This window comes from Cibotium barometz, chromosome 59 (genome assembly GCF_041138505.1).
Source record: "Cibotium barometz isolate CiBa-2024 chromosome 59, ASM4113850v1, whole genome shotgun sequence".
Taxonomy (NCBI): domain Eukaryota; kingdom Viridiplantae; phylum Streptophyta; class Polypodiopsida; order Cyatheales; family Cibotiaceae; genus Cibotium; species Cibotium barometz.
The window spans coordinates 9,146,386-9,162,770 of record NC_141104.1 but is presented as its reverse complement, the minus strand read 5'-3'; the positions used below and the strand labels follow the sequence as shown (position 1 = coordinate 9,162,770).

Sequence of the window (16,385 nt, the reverse complement as noted above, 5' to 3'; positions counted from 1 at the left end):
TGCCTAATAAGATAAGAAAAGAGTGAGGGGGAGGACGGCGCTCTCTAACGGCGATGAGGACAGGTGAGAGAGGGCCGGGTTGATTTCGAGGCAAGCGAAGGGACAGGCCCCATACCCAATGAGAAAAGTGGGGGAGTAGTGACAATGGTGGTGGTGGTGGTGGTGGCGGTGGTGGTGTCCGGTCTCACCGGCGGTAGTGGTGGGGCAAAAGGAAATAAAGGAGAAAAGAAAAGGAAGAATGGGAGAGCTCAATTGCGTTGGTGGCACACAGGAAAGTGGGGGGCACACAGGAAAGCAGGAGAAAAAGAAGAAGCAGAGGAGGGGTAGAGAGAGAGAGAGAGAGAGAGAGAGTTGGGGTTAGGTCTCCACACACAGAGAGAGAGAGAGACAGAGTGTTGGGTAGTTCTTTAGAGAGAGAGAGTTGGGGTTAGGTCTCCACACAGAGAGAGAGAGAGAGACAGAGTGTTGGGTAGTTCTTTAGAGAGAGACACAGTGTTGGGTAGTTCTTTAGAGAGAGAGTTGGGGTTAGGTCTCCAGAGAGAGAGAGAGACAGACACAGAGAGAGAGAGAGAGAGAGAGTTGGGGTTAGGTCTCCACACAGAGAGAGAGAGAGACAGACACACAGACAGAGAGAGAGAAAGAAAGGGGGGCAATCACATTGATAGTGATCGTTTCTGCTACAAGACAGGTCACGGCCTTAGTGTGCAGAGGAGCCAGGCGCCAGTGGGCTGCAGAGAGAGGGAGAAAAGCAAGTCGGTAGGGCTCTAGGGCACGCAGAAAAGGGGCAAGTGTATGTGTTCATTTGGCTGGAATCTGTACACAGTCAGAGACAAAAGAGGGGTTCAATTTTCAAATCTGCATCTCCCCCTAAAGGAGGACCCTGGCGAAGCTCGATTATCGACCTTCCACACACACATTCTCTTCCATTATTATATACATAGATACAGAGAAAACCCTTTATTTTAAATAGAAAAAAAAGGCGGAGAGACACACAGAGAGAGAGAGAGAGGAGGAGGAGGAGACGGGTAGGTCGTTATTACTACAAAGGTAGAGAAGAGAGAGAGAGAGAGAGCGGACGAGACAGCGTTTCGCAGAGACAGGGCGCACTCGCGCAGGTTAACTCCTAACTCCCTGCTGTTCTTTTTCTTGTTTCTCTCTCTTAGCTTCCTCTCATCACGCAGTTAGAAGCTTCAATTACCTGTGCCTTGTTTTTCTGAACTTCTGGTTTGTTTTTATAATTCCCTCTCTTCTTGGCGATGGTCGCCATTGGTCAGGATCTAAAAGCTTCCCGCCTACTTCGCCTTTCGACCTGCGCGCCCGGGGGTTTCCTTCCTTGCTCGATTTAATCGTCCTCAATTTTGCCCGTTTGGGTTCCTTTCTTGCTTATCTCTTCGCCCAAAATCCTCTGATTTCAGCGTTTTATCTGTGAATTTTATCACCGTTCTGCGTTTGGTACTACAGTCCACTCTCTCCTTTTGCCGGTTTTTGCATTCGCGTCCTTCCCTTCTACCCATTTCTGCATTTGGGTCCTCTCCGTTTGCCCATTTCTGCATTTTGGTCGTCGTCTGCCCATTTGAGTCCTGTCCATTTCTGCATTTAGGTCCTCTCCTGCGGCCCATTTCTGCAATTAGGGTACCTCGCCCACCTGGGTCCTTGCCATACTTGCCGATTAGGGTTTCTCTTCGTTCTCTGCCCTCCAGCCAGGCCTGCGAAAAACCCTAGGTTTTCTCTCGCTTTTCTGTTTCTGAAGCGCCTATAATCCCCTATAGCAACCATGCTCAATTTCCGATAGTGATAATTCCTCGATCCTGCCCCTGCTGCTGCCCCTGCCGCCCTTTCCCAAAACAATGGCAACTTGGGCTGCTTTCTCATCATTCAAACAGCGCGCATGGATGATGATCATCATAATGATAGCTCCTCCACCCTTTTTTCTTGAGATGAACGATTCAAATCCTCTTCGTTTGCGCCACCCTTGACTGGCCATAGCTCTTGGCTTCATCGCCTACTTATTGCCCCTACCGCTTCCCTCATCATTAAGGCCCCTTTCTCCTTTCTTACTCCATCGGAGTTGGGTCCTGTAGAGCAGCAAACACCCACCCAATCCTTGGCTTTCTGAATCAGAGTTTTGGTTCATTTCTCTCATATACAGAGCATGTCACTCTTGCATTTTGTTGGCTTTTCGAGTCTCTTTCCCCATTTCTCTTTTGCCTGGTTAAGCCTTGCCCCCCATTTTGATCAAGCTTCACGAAACATGCATACTCTCTAGCAGCTATATATTCCGATCTTTCATTGTTTCATACGAGGTTGAAACCTCACCTGTTTGCTCCACCTGCTGGATTACAATAACAGCTTGATTCAATAGAGAAATGGAGAGCCTTGCCCAAGCATTTGCACCGCAGCTGTTAGCAATTCAACACCAAGAATGGGATTGGACAGACGGTTGGTCTGATGGCTATGGTTTCAATTCACACATCAAAAATTTCACAAGCCTTCAAGCTGGATCTAGCAAGCCTTTGGGTGAGGATTTCTCTCTCTCCCTCCCCGATGAGTTACTGGAAAAAATCCTTGCATTGCTGCCAGTATCATACATCTTCCGAGCCGGAGCTGTCTGCAGGAGATGGAATGCTATCACCACATCTAGGCGGTTTTTCAGCTTGTGTGAAGAGAAAGCTTCATCTGGGCCATGGTATTTTATGTACAAAGAGTCTCAGAACACCGATGGATTGGTCTATGACCCTGGAGCAAAGAAATGGCACAGTTTTACACTTCCCTTTATAACGAGTTCAACCTGGTTTGCTGCTTTTTCCAATGGGCTTGTCTGCTTTGCTGACAATTCTAATGGCTATAGCCTTTACATTTGCAACCCAATGACTAAGGCTTGGTGGAAGATTCCGGAGCCTTCCCAGAGATGGTGTTCGGACTATTATGCTGTTTCTATGATTGTGGACAAGATCTCCAAAGTGCAAACAACAGTTGTTGCACGGTCCAGTCAAATGCCTGATGACTATTCACGCTGGACTTTGAGCATTGAAGTGTGCAATTCTGCATCACAAAAATGGAGAACAATGGCTAACACCATCTTGAACGGCTGGAGGGGTGGAGAGAATAGTGTTATCTGCAATGGCATCTTTTATTGTGTTATTCACTCTACAGCCATGGTTGGTAGCAGAGATGCTGAGTGCAGGCATGGCTTGTTATCCTATGAGCCATCAAGCGGCACCCTTGAAGTGGCTTTCATGCCAATGCCCTGCCCTCTCACTTGTGTTAAGTTAATGAACTGCAACGAAAAACTGATCATGGTGGGCGGCATTGGGAAGTCTGATGTTGTCCGGGGTATTGGAATTTGGGAGCTTGGTACGGAGTGGACAGAGATATCAAGAATGCCCAACAAGTTTTTTAGGGGCTTTGGTGAGTTTGATGATGTTTTCTCAAGTAGTGGAACAGGGGATCTCATCTATATCCATGCCTTTGGAAGTCCACAATTGCTTCTCTATGACATGCAACATCAATCATGGCGCTGGTCGCAGAAATGTCCAATGGTAAAAAAGCACCCCTTGCATCTTTTTACAGGGTTTTGCTTTGAGCCCAGGCTGGATGCATGTCCTTAGAGCACTTGAAAGCCTGATGATGCAAACATACCCTCATGCTCGATATTATTGATGGTCCCTATTTTGCTTATTTTTGCTTCTGAGTATTGGGTAGTGGAGGCCTATTTCTGACCAATTTTGAGTCTATACCTCATGTTTATGAGTAAGGCTGCAAAAGGTTATTCATGATTTATAGAACGAAGCATGCGTAGAACATGCCACTACGGGAGCCTACACACAGGTGCTTTGCCTTGAGCTAAACATTGATATGCTGATGTGGTTTTAGAAGAATCCGAGTCAATTTGATCACAATCCAGTGTCTTATATGTCTGATTGTTTCTTGTATTTGGCAATGCCCTCTTTGGCTCTTAAGCAGTTGATGTTGTAGTCTCAAGTCTATGGTATTCATGCAGTTCTGTTTGTATCAGCATGCTAATCATGACAGAAATGAATTAAAGCAATGGTTTTATCGGCTTTAGCCAATGAAGCTGCTGTGGATGTGTTTGTGTATTGAAATTGGGAGATAATAAGGGTCTTTAAACACATCTCAGGTGCTCATCCAATGGGTGGGGGATGGACAGAGGAGATTCCCCACCTGTCCATGAGGACCAGCACGTGAGATCTCCCCGATTATCGGGCGGGAGTTGTGTCTGTAAAGACCTCAAAGCTCCTGCAATTCCTTGTTTTATCTCTTAGTGGCATTCACCGTCTCACTAATGAGTGATGTGTTTAGGTGGCCATCCAAGTCCTCAAATCTCTCCAGTGTTTTCTATGTAGCACAGCATGTTGCTCCTCTTTGCAGTCACTCAAGTGTGGTTTTTCAAAGGGGGGTTGAGTAGCTGAGCTTGCTAGAAATAAACCTTGTCAATCTCTTCCAATATGTTTGTCAACGCTGATATTAGACCCTCTTCAGGTAGATGCTGCCTGGATCTTATTTTGTGCACTGAAGGTTTGGACTTAGAATCATTGTTTGTGTGGCTAGCCGCCCCAACATTGATATATAGGCAATTTGATGTTAAGGATAAACCTTAATCTAGTTTTAGGAGAGGTGAATTTAACCTTGGTCAAGCTTGGTTCAACTTTTGAAGAAATATCTAGCTCTTTTGAACTCTATAAAAACATCATATCCCCCCAATTTAAACCAATTTTTCTCATGGGTTAGAGCTTTCTTTCTTGATTATCAAATGGTGTTTAATAGATATTCACTGGTTTCTTTTTTTCTCTTCTTGGCATCCTAACCTCTTGGCAACCCACATTGGATCTCTCATCCTCATTCTTTTACATGAGAGCTTCTCATGAACCTATGAGTTTTCATATATGTATGTCGATGGACCAAAGATTCATTAACCAATTAGATATTTACACTAGAAGTCTAAGGTAGGAAGAGTTCTTGAGCTCCCAATGCCATGACAAGCAAGAGTCTGAATGATAGAAAAATCCAATGCCATGACGAGCAAGAGTCATTGAGCCCAGACCATGACTTGTCAAAATTGTAGTGCATGCCAATGGAGTACTTGTGTCAAAAATATATAAAGAGACTAGGGAGTCTTGAAAATCTCCATTTGTAGAGCTTCCGGCTTCAGATGTTGAGGTGCAAGTTCAGAACTTGACCCCCCATCTCTAGCTCCAAAAAGGGGGTGGGGCCTTGCTTATACCACTTTCTTTGAAAAAAAACTATGAGTGCCACTCTGTAAGTGTCTTTACTTTGTACTTATGCTTGTTCTTTACACTCACCAACTTTGTACTTGAGTACAAGTAGGATTTGAGTATATAATAATTATTTATTATTATTTTTTGAAAAGGAGTAAGGTCCTTGAACCCTCTAGTTGAGTTAAAGGTGAGCTACTTGAGGAAAGTCTCATGGTGATTTTCATCGCATTTCCTAGGATCAACACATGTTAAGTTGCATAACCTTCACCTCCACCTCCACCTCCACCTTGGCTTCTATAACCCTAATTTCTTATAGTGCATGTGTGGGGTTTGGGTGTGTCCATGTGAATATGCGCATATGATGTACGCGTGCATGTGAACATGAGTGTGGGGTGCGTGCATGTGCATGTGCACACGTGAGTAGAAGTTAATGTGTATGTGTGTAATAGTGTGTGCATGTGTGAATATAGCCAAATGTGGATGGTTAGGTGTGTGTAAGATGTTAAGTTGCATAACCTTCACCTCCACCCACCTTAGCTTCTATAACCTTGAGTTCCTATAGTACATGCGTGGGGTTTGGGTGCGTGCATGCGAATATGCGCATATGATGTACGCGTGCATGTGAACATGAGTGTGGGGTGTGCGCATGTGCATGTGCACACATGAGTGGAAGTCAATGTGTATGTGTGTAATAGTGTGTGCATGTGTGAATATGAGAGTGTATGGTGAAAATATGTGTGCATGTGCGTGCGTATGGTTGGGTTTGGTGCACATGTGTGGACCACACCCAGCCAAATGTGGATGGTTAGGTGTGTGCATGTGTGTGAATGTGAGTGTATGGTGAAAATACATGTGCACGTGTGTGCGTATGGTTGGGTGGGGTGCACCACACCTAGCCAAATGTGGATGGTTAGTTGTGGTGCATGTGTGAGTGCAAAAAATGAGGGGGTATGTTAACCATTCTGGTTAACATTACCTTTGCATGGCTACACTCTTTGTAATCTATCTTTTGTAACCTCGCAATGCGCTTATTGTTGTATAAGAGACATGGGATGACCGAGCTTATGGCTTGTGTAATGCTGGTCATGAGGAATAGTTGTACATAGAGCTAGAGAGACTAGGAAGACGAGTTTTGGGTCCCCAATTGTAAATGGGCAGTCGGCCATTGTAACTATAAGCTCTTGTATATAAGTCATTTTATGGAATATGAAAAGGGACAATCCCATTTGTCTCATTTGAGCTTGCCTCTTCTCTTTCTCTCTCTCTCTCTCTCTCTCTCTCTCTCATTTGAGCTTGTGGATGCATGTTAGCTTGTGTTCTTACTTGCTTGCATGTTTGATTGTCGATGTATGGAAGTAGAGATGGTAATGCTCTCATTTCTCTTCTTCTCTACCCTCAAGTCCCTTTTGCATGCTAGTTACATGAGATGAAGGTTGAGCTCTCCATAGCTTCCTTCCTTCTTGCTCTCTACATAGCTATTGGATCTCTTCTTGGGTGACACAAGAAGAATTGGAGTGAGCCCCTAGCGGCTTCACATTAAGGAGTTAACCCTCTTAGGGTTGGCCAAGTGCAACTCTTCGGACTCAATCCTTGCATGTATCTCTCTTCTCTTCTCTTTCCTTGTTGTGTGCAAGGTAGCATGTTATCCTTAACACTTGCACTCACACGCACACACCCATTCACTTACAATCACACATGCACTACACCAAAACATCCACATTTGGCTGGGCGTGGTGCGCACACATTCACCAAACCTAGCCATACACACGCACATGCACATGTATTTTCACCGTACACTCTCACATTCACACACATGCACACACTCTTACACACATACACATTAACTTTTGCTTGCACGTGCATGTGCACATGCACGCACCCCACACTCACATACACATGCGTGAGTGTGGGGTGCGCATATTCACACGCAAACACCCACACCTCATGCATGTACCATAGGAAATTAGGGTTGCATAAGCTACGGTGGGTGGAAGTGAAGATTATGCAACATGATTAACAAGATAACAAATGATAAGTGAAATATTGACACGAGAGAGAGAGAGAAAGAGAGAGAGAGAGAGAGAGAGAGAGAGAGAGAGAGAGAGAGAGAGAGTAACACATAAGTAAGCATAGGAAAATGACCAATAGATTTTACATTAGAAAATTGGCCTTTATATAGGCACCAAAAGGTTACATCAAAAGACTCCCATGTGGGATAAATAACATGACCAACAACATAAATGATTATTTGACTTTCTCCAACACTCCTCCTCAAATATTTATCCATAATAATAAGCCTTATTTGGATATAACAAAGCACACTATTCTCTTTGGTTTCACCAACTTCACCAAACAAGAAGTACTCCAGACAACCGGACTTATTTGGATATACCAAGCACATTTTTCGCTTTGGTTTCACCAACTTCACCAAATAAGGAGTACATCAAACAACTTGGACAGACAAGGAGTAGGGAGAATTGAGGGTGGCGAAGAACACACAAGCCTTTAAAAGGCACATTCATAAACTTCAACAAAGTTAGCCTCTTTGAAGGCTTGATTTGATGATTTTTTATTTTCTTCTTCATTGAACTTTATAGCTTCATTTGTTGATGTAGACTTGCCATTGTCGACCTTTGTTTAGTTGTTTTTCCTTAAGCTCAGTTGGCCAAGGAAATGAGATGACATGCCATTATAAGTGTCTATAACTTTGACATGATTAGGTGCTTAATTACACCCACACCAAAGATAAATGGACTGCTCCCCCCCTTAATGTAAACATGTTGAAAACTACAATGAGTTGGAGCAAGAGATTAGGGGTGAAAATCAAGGGGCTTTTTGAAAATGATGCAATATAATGTAAGAGCACCTCCCTAATGCAAGGTTTGAACCATCAATGGTCCCGAATACTGCGCATCAATAATTCACTGATTAATGATAAAGGACATAATTTGATGAAGTGATCAGATCTCACCGTCCAATCATCAATTGGGCTTGAGATTTGGTGTGCCTGGAGCTCATACCATGTATCAATAATGCATTTAAGTAATTAGACCAATTTGAAGCACACCTCTCAATTTTTGCTATTTAAGGTAACGTTTTTGTGTTTTTTGTTATACTTCTCCCTGGTACTTTTGTGCATCAATTGAGCTCAACTTCATGAGGAGGAGATAGCCCTTACCAAACTACTTTTCTCTCCTAAAAGGACTTGGCCCGATTATGAGTGATGAAGTCAATTTCTTTGTTTTCTCCACCAAAAATGCTCTGTCTTACGTTGACTATTGCCGCATGTACATTGTAAATTGGGATAAGCCCTTCAAGCTATGGATAGAGCTCTAAAAGAGCTTTGTTTTGATCAAAAAAACTTTTGGATTTGGTGGAGTATCGCGAGGGAGATAAAAGCATTGTAGTTGTATGGGGGTTTTCTTTTCAGAAAAGAAAGAAGAGGGATTAATAAGAAGCCTTATGCTAATATGATATTAAGAAAATATTAATAATGAGGTTAGTGAATCATAGAGAGTGCTAGGGTTTGGATGAAGGCTAGGGCTAGGATGAACATGTCTTTGATGCCATATAGGAAATTAGGGTTACATAAACTATGGTGGATAGAAGTGCATCATGATTAACAAGATGACAAATGTTAAGTGGGATTAACGAGAGAGAGAGAGAGAGAGAGAGAGAGAGAGAGAGAGAGAGAGAGAGAGAGAGAGAGAGAGAGAGAGAGAGAGAGGGTTGCACACAAGTGAGAATAGGAAAATGACCAAAAGACCCATAATTGCATACATGTGTGCACCACCCCCCCCTAACTGCATACATGTGTTCACCACCCCCCACATTGAGTCACCTCTTCACGTGCATATTTATTCAGTTGCACACCCACACACCCTTGCACACATGTGCACCCCATACCCTTACACTTGCATGGTACCCACAGTCACTCGTGCACGCATGTGCACACACCCTCACATCCCCCGCACACATTTTCATGTACTACACTCATTTTCACAACATGCATATGCACACACACATATGTGTATGCACAATTGCATTTACAACCACACTTACACACACCTTAGCACCCCGCATATGCACCAACACATGCACATTGCTTGCACACTCACGTACAACCCACCCTACATATTTTTACACACATGTGCACATGCGCACCCGCATAGGCACCCACTATATACGCACACATTCACCCACTCATATATGCACACATTCACCCACCTTCACATACATCCACACACTCTTACATGTGCACCCCACACATTCATTTGCTCTTGCATATGCCCACACACGTGCATGTGCCTACACCTTGTGTGTGTATCCATGCTTCCACAAGGCTAAGGTAAGCTCTTGACTTGAACAATGACAAGGGAGTGAGGACGCAACACAAACAAGATAGCACACCCACATCAAGAATTGCGGCTCTAAGCCAAGCCCAACACATGATTTGACAAGGCTAAGGTAAGCTCTTGACTTCAACATGGATCAATGAACAACTCCAAAGAATTTCTAGATATTAAAGAGACTTTACGTAATCTCAACCAAATGCAACATGAAATGTAAGTGAAGTATGCAATGTATATGTATGTGAATGCAGTGAATGAATTCAAAGCATATTGATTCCTAATTGGAATTACTACTCATTTTGGCATTCTCCAACATGATAGCCAAATGTGGACACTCAATTTTGGTGTACTTGGAGATGTTAATGAATTCAAAACATATTGATTCCTAATTGGTATTACTACTCATTTTGACATTCTCCAACATGATAGCCAAATGTGGACACTCGATTTTGGTGTACTTGGAGATGTTAATGAATTCAAAACATATTGATTCCTAATTGGTATTACTACTCATTTTGGCATTCTCCAACATGATAGCCAAATGTGGACACTCAATTTTGGTGTACTTGGAGATGTTAATAATCGGATTCCAACTTCACAAGTGTTGATCCTAGAAATGGGATGAAAATCGCCATGCAACTTTCCTCAAGTTGCTTGTTTAATCACACCCACCTTTAACTCATCAATCTAGAGTCAGAGGTGGCTCGAGGATTCAAGGTCACAAGTGACCTCAAGCACCTTCTCGTGACAATTAGGTTAAAATTACTTAGTCATTACATGGATTACTTCAAAAATAATTAGGTTAAACTACTTAGAGTCGCTACTTGGATTACTCCCTCCAAAATCTAACTAGGACTTGACTCCTTTACACCTCATGCGCGTGCAAATTCTCCTTGTGCACCTCCCCCTCCCCCCTACGCGTGCACACATGCTCCCATTTACACTACACATGCATATTCACTTACACTCGCATGCACACCGACATTCACTTGCACTCGCATGCATATTCACTTACACTCGCATGCACACCGACATTCACTTGCACTCGCATGCACACCACCATGTCTGTCCTCGGAGCTGGTAGGATCTATCTGTAGTAGTAGATCAAATAGGTTCAGATGAAGTTGTAGCACGAGGTTGGAGTAGGGGGGGCTCGATGAAAGACCTTGTAGCTTGTCCAGAAGGTGGTCTCCATCATGTCTTCGAAGGTTTGTTAGGCGCCAGGTGGGCATCCACATGATGCACTCATAGTAGCCAAAAATCTGCTTGAGGGTTGGGACCTTTGTTGATGTCAAAGGCCAAACCCTGCATGCCTTCATGGTAGTGGTCCCAAAGTGGAAAGGACTCTAGCAACGTGATGTGGAAGAAGCGGATCGTGCGATCACGGCTCGGTTTGGGACTTGGTCGAGCGGATGAAGTCGTTGAAGCGTCGGATCATTGTCTCTTCAGTACATGGCTACTGCGCCTGACGGAGGAGCGAACCAAGGAAAGTTGAACTTAAGCTTTGGGTTTTGCTTCTGCTCCTCATGGAAAACATGCCAAGCCCATTGTCTTATATAGGGAGGTAGTTCGGGGGCTGATGTGGAGTGTGCGAGGTGCGTTGCAATAAGTCTCCTAGATGAAAGGTTTGAAGAGGAAAGGGTGCCTCTGCCTGTGAGTTTGAACGTGATGGGGTGAGCAGCGGGTGGCCGATGGTATCCTCCATGCGCCCTTGGGGGGTGTTCTCGCCGCCACTAGTGATGCTTGGCTTCAAGGTAAGGATGCAGGACATGGATGTCCATACGGTTCGTGATGCGCGGGTGATGGGATCTACTGGAGTTGTCAACCGAGTAGGATGGCAATCACCTGCTCGAACTCCGTACGGTTGAGGGGGGTGCCGCCAATTAACAAGGTTGAGCGGAGGGTCGACCTCCTCGCGCTCCAGTGGTGGCGGAATATCTCCCTCTTTGAGGTTTTGTGGGGAGGGTTGTTGCATTGGTGACATGGGTAGAGGGGTTGTCAAGGTGGAGGCTCTCGTGGTGGCGAGGCTTGTGTCAAAGAGGGGTGGGGGTTTTGTGGAGCTGGATGGAATGATGCGGAAGGCGGTGTGCATTCCCAGGCTCTGCAGTGATAAAAAGGGGGGTGAGGGTGGTGTGGGAAAATGAATGTGGGGAGAAGAAGGTTGGGGATGGAAGAGTGGGAGGGTGGATATGCTAGAGGGGGGTGGGGATGGTGGGAGTTGTGGGTGCTGGAAGAGGGAGGAGAGGAACCGTGCCATGGAGGGGGAGGTGGCAGAGAAGAAGAGCGTGGGGATGGGGGTGGGAGGCTGCCGTGGCCGTAGTTGCCGCCATCCTGGTCGTCAGGAGCAGGAGCTGTGTCGGTGGCGTCTGTTGAGCTGTGGGCTCTGAAAAAAGCTTCTACAGCTTCGGCTTCTTCGGAGGAGAATTCAAGGGGGAAGGTGATGTGTGAATCGTCACACTGGCAAATGCCGATGGCGGCCATCACTTGCATCTGTTCATAGCACCTGTGGTATAAAATGAGGAGGCCTTCGACGAAATACGGGGGAAGAGCATTGGCATGGAGGGAAAGGTATGCGATGTTCAAGTGGATATCCTGTAGATAATGTAGGAGTTGTCTCGGTGGCATCTACTGGGCTGTGGGCTCAAAAAAACCTTCTATAGCTTTGGCTTCTTCAAAGGATAATTCAAGGGGGAGGGGAAGATGACGTGTGAATCGTCGAACTGGCAGATGCCAGTGGTGGCAGCCATCACTTGCATCTGTTCATAGCACCTATGTGGTGTAAAATGAGGAGGCCTTCGACGAAATACGGGGGAAGAGCATCGGCGCAGAGGGAAAGGTATGCGATGTTCACCTCGTGCCAGTTGATATCCTATAGATAATGTTGAGCCCCTAGGTACTCAACCCAATTTACCATTTGGCCTTGGTGCACACATGCCAATGTGGTCATGCTGCACCTGATAAATCTATATGTCCATCGAGTGTGGTAAGCAAAAACTGCAAGGCCCGGGCTGGCATGATCAAATCCTGTTGTGTGATGTTGGCCTACTCCCACCCCATCTTTGTTTGGGCTTCCTTTGTATACTCCCCTGGTCATCTTGGGGCCATTGGTGAGCCTGCTGGTCCATGTTGGGGAGATGTAGGGCATCTGTGATGAGCTCAATGCGAAGCTGGACCTTGTGTCGCTAGCTGTCATTATCCAAAACTTTGCATGTATGAAGATTGGCGTCATAGGTCTCTATAAAATATATAAATATAAGCTGTTGTAAAGGCCTCGTCCCCATGGCTCCAAAGTAGGCAATCTGCCCAAGCTTAGTTGCTCCAACTTTTGTACAACTGCAGGGTCGGATGCAATGGCCCTGTAGCATGGCCCTGTGAAATATAGGAGCTTGTGCTCCACCTTGTGGTTATTCTTCATGTGAGGGAGTGCACTGTGTGGCCATTGACCTACTTCATAAGAGTCTCCCCTAGATGAGATAGCTGTGTGGGGTGCCGAGAATACTCCTTAAATCTACCTTTGCTGTTCTGGAGGTATGGTGGAGAACCTCCCTGGAGGAGTCGGAAGTGTCAGTCATGGTGGAAAAGGTGTGGGAGGATGTGAGAGCTCAAGAGAAAATTTTGCAAGAGTTTGGCTACAAAGAAGGTTGAAAGTGAGGAAAAGAGGGAGTGGGGCCCATATTTATAGGTTTATGTAGAAACACGTGATGATACTATGCATCCCCATTGTGCATGCTGGTAAAATGCCATTGTCTATGCAGAATGGCAAAATGAGTTGGCAAATGTACTTCATGCTCCAAATATTACAAAGAACATGTTTCTATTAGAACAGATGGTGGTTAAGGAGGGTCTACAAATGAGGTTTAATCCTCAAGGATGTTTTCTGGAACACTTCAAAAATCAGTGCTGCTTGGTTTGTAAAGAGCAGCAAAAATGGCGTGATGTTTACTTTGGATGTGAACATGCTTGAGGTGAAGGCAACCATGTTTGTGCATGAGATAGGTTCATTACAGACATTGACATATAGCATAAGGGTAACAAAAATGGCAGAATGTTTACTTTGGATGTGAACATGTCTGAGGTGAAGGCAGCCATGTTTGTGCATGAAAAGGTATCATTGTAGATACTGACATATGGTATAAGTGAATTGGTCATGTGAATATGGCTGAAGTCTATGCAGACCTAAACTAATGTTGCAAGTTTAGCAAAGTTTAAGATTGATGGTATGCATAAGTATGTGAACCATGCCATCTTGGTAAGCAAGCCAAACATGCTTTCCCACATGAAAAGTATATCAATATAAGGCCGTTTGGATGTATGGGGGACCGACCAAGATTGCAGCAATTGCAGACTGCAAGTATTATGTTACATTCATTGATTATCACATGAGGAAAGTGTGGGTTTATTTTATGAAGAAGAAAAGTGAGGTGTCATTCTCAATTTCAAAAATTTAAAACCTTGGTTAAAAAAAAAAATTTTATACAGATTAAATGTCTAAGATCGAATGGTAGGGGAGAGTATTTTTCCAATGAGTTTAGCATTTTTTGAGAAAGCAAGGAATCAAGAGACATTTACATACATGTACACTCCGTATAATAAAATGGTATTGTAGAAAGGAAAAATAGGCACATTACAGAAGTGGCACATGCCTTGATGTGTTTGGAAAGAATATGCCATACTTTTTTTGGGCAAAAGCAGTCAACTACTTTATACATTATAAACAAGACCCCCACTATAGCTATTCATGGTATAACACTTGAATAGAAGTTTGCAGGCATAAAACTAGATGTGTCTCACTTGAAAGTGTTTAGGTGTATTACATATGTGTATGTTCGTGATGAAAAGAGCAAAATTGGATCCAAAGGCAAAGAAATGCATCTTCATTGGTTACGATTTGGAGTAGAAAGGCTATAAATGTTATAATCCTCCCACTCATTAGATACAAGTAAGTAGAGATGTTATCTTTTTGATGAGGTAAGTAGCTAGTATGCACTAGTGAAAGTTACAAAGGATGCAAATGTAAGAAGAAATGATGCTGCCTCACATGTAGAGCATCAATTCACAGGTGCTTAGTGGACCTAGAGAGTCCTCTAGCAATGGATCCAGTGTTAGTCCATGGTCAAGTATATTGAGGACAGATGTAGGTACACATGTATCATGCAAAGGAAAGGAAATGATAGATCAACCTTTTATGCCTGATCTATGAGCAGGCCACTCATATGTGGATGGTAACTCTAGTGTCTCTCCGAGTAGAAACTTGATGAGGAGCTTAGCATTCTGTTAGTGGTTACTCTTGGTGCAAGGAGAACTAGGGCTATTTTGGTGACACTGGCAGCAATGATCCAAGTGTACGTAGGTCTACCACATTAGCTTCTAACTCACTGACTTGCTGATTCGATGTCAGCTTTTGACCTTTTGATGCCACATCAGCAGATTCTGACCTAGAGATTCTACGTCCGCCGATTCCGCCTACAGCTTCCAATCTACACATTGCTGATTTAGTGAGTTTGTATATGCATTGTGCAAACATTTGAGATACTCTGAGTCACTTTAAATTATTGCTTGTGTCATATATCTTTAGTTTGCACATTCCTCTATTGTGTAAAATGTTAGGAAACACCAGTGATCTGTTTAGCATGCTGTCCATTTTTTATGATAAGTTGGATGTCACCAACTATCCCATGTGGGAATGCATGATGAGGCATATACTGGTGGCAAAGAACTTGTGGGTGTATATATCTGGTGGTGCTGATTTAAGGCGTGTTGGCCATGCATCTGCTATCAGCACACTTAGTGTATCCACCATTATCGGAACTAGTGAGTCTGATTCCAGTGGCATTGTTCCGCCTACACCCGTTCCTTCTACAATAGAACAACTTAGATGGGATGCTAAAGATGGGCATGCGCACACCCTGATTTCTCTTTCCTGCAAAAATGGCAATTCATTCCTCACATCCATTCATGTACTTTTGCTAAAGGTTCATGGGATATCCTTGCCTCTGTGTATCAAATCCACAATGAAGCTCAAGTTGCCTATCTCTGAAAAAAGCTTGATTTGGAGCATCTGACTAAGGGTAAATCTATGGATGCATTTCTAACCCGTGGTGTCAAGGATCTGAGAGAGTAGCTGATCAATATTGATGAGGTCATTCCTGAAGTTCTCTTGTCTCTTTAGTTCTCAATGGCCTGCTTGAATCTTATCAGGAATTTGCTACCACTCTTTGCCTCTTGACAAAGAGGAATACAGATTTATACACATTTGATGAGTTGGTAGCTCTTTTGTTATAGGAAGAGTAGTCTCGTTCCAATCAGAACAATATGCTTGCTTCCGATCAGGCTTTTGTTGTATCCCACTATAGCAAAGGAAAATCTGGGGCTCCTTCTCATGCTTAACCTCAGGGTAAGGCACCAATCCATTCAGATTCTTCTGAGCCAGAATGGGAGAAGTCTGAGAAGAAATACAACTATTATCGGAAACCCGATCATGTCATTTAAGAATTGCTACTAGAAATAGAAAAAGAGTGAGGAGGAAAAGAAGTAGCAAGGTCTTGCTGCCCTACAGCTGATAGTGCAAAGGAAGCCAATTTTGCACATGAACGCTTTAACAGTTACATGCAGTGATTTGCCTCCTTTGCCCTTAGAAAATGGTGATTGGTATCTTTAATTTGAATCAGGATTGTACGTTGTTGCTATGCCTAACATTGATCCTAGTGATGATCTGTCCTCTATTGACTATGCTTTATAGCAATTGTCAGCAGAGTTATCTCTATGGCAGTTACATTTGAGGGGGGACACAAGCTGT

General features: G+C 44.0%; 1 protein-coding gene across 2 annotated transcripts; it reads left to right on the top strand.

Moving 5' to 3' along the window:
- The first annotated feature begins 282 nt into the window (after window positions 1–282).
- On the top strand, window positions 283–3,981 carry LOC147605457 (F-box/kelch-repeat protein At3g61590-like). Of its 2 annotated transcripts, none has more exons than XM_086793674.1 (2): window positions 283–1,115; window positions 2,350–3,981. In XM_086793674.1, exon 2 carries the CDS (start codon window positions 2,367–2,369, stop codon window positions 3,606–3,608), a length of 1,242 nt encoding a protein of 413 aa, XP_086649800.1. In that variant the 5' UTR covers window positions 283–1,115; window positions 2,350–2,366; the 3' UTR covers window positions 3,609–3,981. The 2 variants fall into 2 exon arrangements, with proteins under 2 accessions (XP_086649800.1, XP_086649799.1); XM_086793673.1 differs by having other exon boundaries at window positions 287–1,115; window positions 1,275–3,981.
- The last annotated feature ends 12,404 nt before the right edge of the window (window positions 3,982–16,385 follow it).